This window comes from Hypanus sabinus, chromosome 4 (genome assembly GCF_030144855.1).
Source record: "Hypanus sabinus isolate sHypSab1 chromosome 4, sHypSab1.hap1, whole genome shotgun sequence".
Classification (NCBI taxonomy): Eukaryota; Metazoa; Chordata; class Chondrichthyes; order Myliobatiformes; family Dasyatidae; genus Hypanus; species Hypanus sabinus.
In genome coordinates, this window is record NC_082709.1 from 38,854,725 (window position 1) to 38,862,858 (window position 8,134).

At 37.9% G+C, this 8,134-nt stretch overlaps 1 protein-coding gene across 3 annotated transcripts in view; it reads left to right on the top strand.

Annotated features, from left to right (window-relative positions):
- The window catches only part of pms1 (PMS1 homolog 1, mismatch repair system component), a 141,923-nt gene extending 137,451 nt beyond the window's left edge, over window positions 1-4,472 (top strand). For all 3 annotated transcript variants that reach the window (XM_059966867.1, XM_059966866.1, XM_059966868.1), the window contains one exon: window positions 2,113-4,472. In XM_059966867.1, the coding sequence (XP_059822850.1) occupies window positions 2,113-2,277 (165 nt within the window). In that variant the 3' untranslated portion in view covers window positions 2,278-4,472. The remainder of the gene's footprint in view (window positions 1-2,112) is intronic.
- Window positions 4,473-8,134: the final 3,662 nt, after the last annotated feature.

Genomic DNA, 8,134 nt, shown 5'->3' on the forward strand with positions numbered 1-8,134 from the left:
GATGGCCTCTATTCTGTACTGTAGACGTATGAGATTAATTGAGGTGAAATAATAGGCAGGGGTGTTGGGGATACTTGATAGAATTAGTCTGATGTAAATTATTTTTATTAACGCTGTAGTGGTTATTTGGAATTGGTACAAAAATCGCAGAGTATTTATAGTGCCTTTGAGAAGTATTTCTTCTTCTCCCTTTCATAGGCTACACCTAAAGAAAGGCGATGATGTTTTTTCCTGGTTGTAAATTGGCATCATAATATCTGCTTGAGGCTTGCTTCTCAAGTTAAACTCATTTGAAGGCAGCTGGTAACCAGGCCAGCTGTAGCTAGGGTCACCAAGCTTCAATGCAGCCTTGACTGTATTCTTTGAAAGAACAGGCAGCAGCTCACAGTCTGTACAAGCTACACCATTGTCCAGATATGAGACTTCTTATCTCTTCAGCTGTTACTTCTTCACTTCTTTTTCCTAAAATAAACAAAAAATACAGGAAATCCTCAACAGGTTAGGAAGCATATTTGAAGAAAGCAACAAAGTCAATATTTCAGTCATAATCAAAGGAAAGGTCAGTGTAACTGTTTCTGTCTCCAAAGATGCTGACTGACCTGCTGGGGATTTTCATTGTTTTTCGTATATTAGTTCAAACTTCTATTTTGTTTCTGGATCTCCTTTCCTCATCCTCCATTCCAGTTCTACCACAAGATGTTTTACTTTATGGATGTGTAAAGAGCTAAAGATGGCAATTAGTGCACACTGTTATTTTGTTTAAACCTTGCCTTTGTGTGAAAGATAACTGAAGGTTTGACCCTTGGTCTCTGCCAAATCGGCTAATCTCAGCCAGTACATTAGCTGTCAGCCTGTGAAAGGGCAAAGTTCCTACCTCCTTCCACTCATTAGCATTTGCTGAAATGGGAGCCGGTGTTGATGGATGTCAAGTTGCAACTGGATCAGGTTGGGTGAGGCTCTTTGGATATTGATATTCATAATCCAGGTTCATATGGGAAATGGTCACTTGGCTGATGTAGCAGAATGGTATCTCTGAAAAATAGGGACAGGAGTAAAAATTGGGGAGAAGAGAAGGAAGAAAAAGTAACTTCAGGTGAGATAAACCACAGCTAACTCACTCAATACAAAGTGCACACTGAATCTGGGGAATAAATACACATGCACTGCTGGTGAATATCATCACCTGTTCAGCTGTGTGCAAGTTTTAATTTGCCTTCAGGAATCTGAATAAGGCAGAGTTATGGTTTGATGATTTAAAACATCCCCCTACACTTAATAAAACCTCCAATCACAGTCAGAACCCCACTAATTCATTGTTGAATTTCTTAGATGTCAACATAAAGTGCAATTTGTTTGACTATACTACCTTTCTATTATAGAAAGCAGCTTTAAAATTTCAAGCCTTTAATACTTATCCTTCAGTTCTCATATGCAACTTACCAGACCTTTTATGAAGGTACTCATGCTTTCAAAACTAGGGTCAGTTTCAGGAATGCCTGGTTTGTCCACTTGTGCTCTTGACCTTTGTCCTTTGCCCCTTCATTTCTGCCAGTTACAGGGCCAGAACCTAAGGGCAAAGAGCAGAGTCCAGTGACATGTATACACAGCCATTTGTTCAACGTATTTTCATAATAGATAAAGCAAAGAAATAACTGTCCTGTGTACACCATCAGACCAGGGAAGCACAAATACATTATTTCCTGACGATGCTGGAGCACCTTAACTATTTAAGTAAAGTAGCTCAGATTGTTAATCTCACAATTTATCTTAATAATGGGTTTGTCATAGGGTAGTTAGGTATATATTTAATATCAGTAATTCCCTGATATAGTGACTACCTGAACTGTTCTTTGGCATTACTAACTGCATAGTACTACTGTAGTTTGAAGCTACCCATAGTGAAGAATATTCACTGGGAGAATTCATAAACCTATTTGCACAATTCCTACTCTAGTACCTTGTGTGGGGGGCCTGTAAACTGGGAAAGAAATAGATGGGGTGAAATTATTATATGTTGCAAAATGCAGCCCGGTATGTAACGTATCTGAGAGCACATTATTACAATTTTGCTTAAATATTTATTCAAGTATATTGATGCATTTTCTCCTGAAGGGAGAGGCTGTTCGCCTGGCTCGACAGTTGCCGCTCAGATTTTCAAGGGAAGACATAGAAGATACATTGTTAAGAATGCAGCAACAACTGGGAAAAGACTGTAGCAGTTGCATTCATGGTCGTCCATTTTTGCATCATTTAGCAAGCATTCCAGAAATGAACTGATCAGACATAACATTTAGCATTATGCAACACAATTGTTGCAACTGAGAATAAAATAAGGACATGCAGCAATAATAATTTTTCAGTCCAAGCAAAAAAATATTATGGAAACATATGATCCTGATGTCTTGAATCTGAATTCTTGAATTCAATAAATACTGTGAATATTCCATTTTCTAAAACCAATTAGTTTCAGGAAAAGATGAATTCTGTCTGAAATTGTACTGTTTTCTGAACATGGTACTCTGTGGTAAAATACAACACATATATCTGATAGAATGCCCTACGCTTAAAGCATATTTCCAGAATGTTGTTTGAACTATGGAACATAAGATAATTAAGTAAGCAGTATCAGCAGGTCCATATTTCAATCCTTGTGTCTTTGCTTTCTCACAGACAATAAAAGTTGAAGAATTTATCCCTTCTTTCTTCCTTCTCATTTTACCTTGCTCAATGGAAAAAATGAACACCCCCATCTTTTCCTGAATCACATTGCTCCGAATGAGCAACTGATTTAAGAACAAGAGTGTCCTGGACCAGTTTGCTTGTCTGTCACTCTTCTACATGTGAGAAGTCAGTGAGCAAGCTGAAATCAGAAATTCAATAATAGAGAATTTTTAGCCTGCCTAGACTATGGATTATTAAAAGAGAAGGAATGTTGTATTTTGCACATTTATAAATAAAATATTATTTCTACTGTTTTAAAAATCTGAATAATTTTAATCAATAATTGAGACCTTTGTTAAAAAATTATATTATTTCCTTGATTGCATGAATACAGAACAGAAGGGGGATCTTTGTTTAGTTATATTCTAGTCTATTTTTCATGTTTCTTCATTAATAGATGTTTGTAACTGAAATGGTTTATCATTACATCCGAAGCCAAAGCAGAAGGGGAAAAATACTTCAGCAGGTTGGGCAGTATCTCTGGAGACAGAAATTAGATTTTGTTGTAGGTTTTAATGAATGGTCATTAAACTCCGCCATTAACCCAGTTACAAGCTGACCCTTCCCAGCATTTTTCATTTCTATTTCTAATATCCATGTTGTTTTGGATTTTACCCTTATCCCTGAAATAATTACTTTGGTACCTTTTGGATGCAGCTTCATGACTTAGCTTAAGGAATGCACCCTGCAACAAATGCAACCTGCATTGTATCCTCCCAAATAAAGCGGAAAATTCATTGTTAATACATCTGCGTTATAAGGGAAATGTTCTGTCACAAGCAATGAAGGTTCTATTAAGATATGTCCATCATAATTTACGTAAGTTTTTGATAATACCTCAGCAACACCCAGTGTTTGTGGTTCTTGACATCCCTCTAAGTGAATCACTGCAAAATGACATAAGATAATGGAGCAGAATTAGGCCATTTGACCCATTGAGCCTGCTGCACAATTTCATCATGGCTGATCAATCAGCCCCAATCTCCTGCCTTTTCCCCATATCCCTTCCTGGCCTGACTAACCAATAATCCATCGACCTCTGCCTTAAATATACCCAATCATTTGGTCTCCACAGCAGCCCGTGACAGCGAATTCCAGAGATTCACTCTTTTCTGGCTAAAGAAATTCCTCCTCATCTCCGTTCTAAAAGGACACTCTATTTTAAGGCTGTGTCCACTAGTCGTAGACACTCCCACCATAGGAAACATCCTCTCTACATCCATTCTATTGAGGCCTTTCAATATTCGATAGGCTTTAATGAAGTTACCCCTCATTCCTCTGAATTCCAGTGAGTACAGGCCTAGAGCCATCAAATGCTCTTCATATGACAAACCTTTCAGTCCTAGAATCATTTTCATGAACCCCCTCCTTTGAACCCTCTCCAATGTCAGCACTTGCTTTCTTGGATAAGGGGCCAAAAACTGCTCATTACACCCTTGCTTTTATATTGTATAGTCCCCTCAAAATGAATGATAAAGTTTGTCAAAAACACACAAATGTTTTAAGAGAGGAGACATCATTATTACAGATGCTCCTACTTCATTTTGTGTCATCTACATTCTTGGAGGTAATAACAAATTTACATATTTCTGAATATGTATTTGATACTTCTAAGGACTATTCAGAACTAAAATTGGAGATATTGTCTTCCCCAAGTCTTTCACATAAAATTGTGCATTTATACCTGTATGACTGGAATGTGTCATTTTGGCAAATGAGCTATGACCTTCAAACTTGTATTTCTTGTTTACTACTTGCATTAAATGATTATACTTTTCATTGGTCACATCATTTTGCACCTTGGATCATTGGTATTCCTCAACTGATGGCTTAACCAAGGTTCTCTGCACTAATCTACATTTCTAAATATTTTGTTTTTTTTGTTTTCCATTTCATGTATTTAAATATCTAGAATACAATTTCATGACTTTCTACAATTGATCAAGCTTAATCCTAATTGTATGTCCATTTGGTCCAAATTACAATGTCCAATTATAACCATGATTGCAATTTCAAATCCTTAAAAAAAAATCTGACATAGTATGAACCTTTCTTTGAACTTTACGCAGCACAAAAAATTCTACCTGCAAAGTGAAGCAGGCTGTTTGTAATCTCAGCATTTTATTTGAAACAGAGCTTCTCATCTTGCCCTCTTCTCACTGAAATTGCCTGTTTTCCTCCCCTCAGTCACATCATCTCCCACAACCATTCCACATAAACTGTCTGCCATTCCTTTGTCATCTCTAAATTGGCTACAGAGATAATCTGTAATCTGTGAGGGGGATAATAATAGAGTTAAAGGAGATATGAACTGGCTGGTGCATAGTGCACAGAATTTAATTTCAAGGACATCAGAGAGTTTTGTCAAAATGTTCCAGATGAGGCATTTTAAATAACTGAATAAAATGGAGAAGCTAGGATTTAAAGAGCAAACATGAGAAAATCTGCAGATGGTGGAAATTCAAACAACAACACACACAAAATGCTGGTGGAACACAGCAGGCCAGGCAGCATCTATAGAGAGAAGCGCTGTCGATGTTTCGGGCCAAGACCCGAAGCTAGGATTGTTGCTCTTGGAGTTCAGGAGGTTTTTTAGGGACCTGATTGATTTTTTTTTATCATAAAGGTTATAGACAGAGCAGGTAAATAGAAATGATTCACAGAAGGTTGAGACTGTAATAGACAGAATTAAAAGAATTTGGCAAAAGGTACCAAGGATGACATGAGAAAAATTGTACACAGTTAAGTGTTTAAGCTTTGGGGAAAAAGTGCACTGCTATTAAAGCACATTTAATTGTACCATTCAGAAGAGTTCTGGATAGGTAAACGAATAAGAAGAATTTGCAGGACTGAAGGAACAAGTGAGAGTTTGGGACCAGCTGGATTTCTTTTGCACTCAGAGTAAATGGCCTTCTTCCATGCGGTAATCATTCTGTGATTTTGTAAAATTTTTCTGGTTTTATTCTATGCATTACTCATATTCTTGCTGACCTGCATTGACTCCTGATCTCCACACCTACAATTTTAAGATTATAAACAATTTCTGCATGGCCTCCACATCACACATTTTAAAAAATATTTCCACTCCAATTCTGACACATAGTACATTACCCATTCTAATTTTTGTTGCAAACTCTGGCTTGATATATTCTTGGAGTTTTAATCAAATCATTTAATCATATTAGATTTGTCCACGTCATCACTTTCCTCTATCCACCTTTCCCATTACCTTTAACCGCTTGCTTTTTCAAGATTCTGTCAATAACTGCTCTCAAGAAAAATATATAATCTCTGCTTCCACTGCCTTTGAAGGAAGTGTTCTGAAGGCTCATGAACTAAGAGAACTAACACACGAACACCAACAGCCGAGACCAAGAGATACCATATTCTGACATCTATTTCAATACACTTCCACTGAGAGCAGAGGGTTGGGAACAGAAATTCTTGTGTGACGTACCTCACCACCACTCCAGGGTATGAATCCAGGACTTTAGGGAGAAAATTATTTATAGTTCTCTAGGACTATACTCACTAGAATTTAGCAGAACAAGAGGGAATCTTATAGGAACATATAAAATTATTAAAGAGCTAGGTAAGATAGGGGCAGGAAATTTGTTTTCACTGGTAAATGAGACTAGAAATAGAGGGCACAGCATCAAGATTTGGGGAAAATGATTTAGGAAGGAGACGAGGAACTGCTTTTCCCAGACAGTGATGAATCTGTGGAATTATCTGCCCAGGGAAGCAGTAGAGGCAACCTCAATAAATATACTTAAGACACAGTTGGATAGATTTTACCATAGCAGGGGAATTAAGGTTATAGGCAGGTAGATGGAGCTGAGTTCACGGCCAGATCAGCCATGATCTTACTGAATTGCAGAGCAGATGGCCTACTCATGCTCGAATTTTTTACATTCCTATGAATTGGCCATGTTGCGAATTTTCTCCTTAACACCACCACTTTCTTTCAGTTCTGTCACTTTTTAAACCCTTTCTTTTAAACATTCTGTTTTGACTGCTGCTAATCATTTCCCTCCTTGGCATGGAATCAATATTTGTCTGATTACACTCCTCCTGGGATCTTTTTATAAAGTAATTTGTTGTGCTTGCCTCAGTGTTACTGCATGCATTGACATTTCTGAACACAGGCTGACTTTTATGCTACAGAACAGTAGTCTATGCATGGAGCCAAATAAGATGGGGGAAGATCTTAAATTAATGTTTTGCATCTGTATTTACTCAGGAGCCAGGTACAGAGTCTGTAGAAGTGAGGCAACGCAGCATCAACTTCATGAACTCTATACAATTACAGAGGAGCAGCTGTTTGCTGTCTTAGGACAAATTAGGGCCTGACAAGGAGTTCCCTTGGATTATGTGGGAAGCAAGTGCAGAAATTGCAAGGGCTCAACAGAGATGTTTAAATCATGCTTAGTGACAGGTGAGGTACTGGAGGATTGTAAGATGGTCAATGTTGTTCCACTGTTTAGGAAAGACTCTAAAAATGAAATAGAAAATTATAGGCCAGTGAGCCTGACATTAATAATGTCAGTGGAAGGTATTTTAAAACTATAAGATATAGGAGTAGAACTAGGCCTATTTGGCCCACTGAGTCTGCTCAAGCATTTCATCATGGCTCATCAATTTTTCCTCTCAGCCCCAATCTCCTGCCTTTTCCCCGTAACCCTTCCTGCCCTGACTAATCTATAATCTTTCAACCTCTGCTTTAAATACACCCAGTGACTTGAATTTAAATACACCCAATGAATTCCACAGATTCACCATTCTCTGGCTAAAGAAATTTCTCCTCATTTCCATTCTAAAAGGATGCTCCTCTATTCTGAGACTATGTCCTCTGGTCTTAGACTCCCATAGCCTAGGAAAGGTCCTCTCCACATCCACTCTATCAAGGCCCTTCAACATTCAATAGGTTTCAATGAGATCACCCACATTCTTCTGAATTCTAGTGAGTACAGGACCAGAGCCATCAGACACTTCATATGAAAACACAAAATGCTGGCAGTACTCAGCAGGCCAGACTGCATTTTGTGTTTTTATTTATTTCCAGCATCTGCAGATTCACTCGTGTAGACACTTCATATGACAAGCCTTTCAATTTGGGAATCATTTTCATGAACCTCTTTGAGCTCTCTCTAATGTCAGCACATCCTTTCTTAGATAAGGCCCCTAAAATTGCTCACAATACTCCAAGTGAGGCTTCATCAGTGCTTTATAAAGCCTCAACGTTACATCCATGCTTCTATTTTCTTCTTGAAATGAATGCTAACATCGCAATTGCCTCCCTCACCACAGACTCAACCTGCAAATTAATCTTTAGGGAATCCTGCACAAGAACTCCCAAGTCCCTTTGCACCTCAGATTTTTGAATGTTGTCTCCATTTAGAAAATAGTCTAC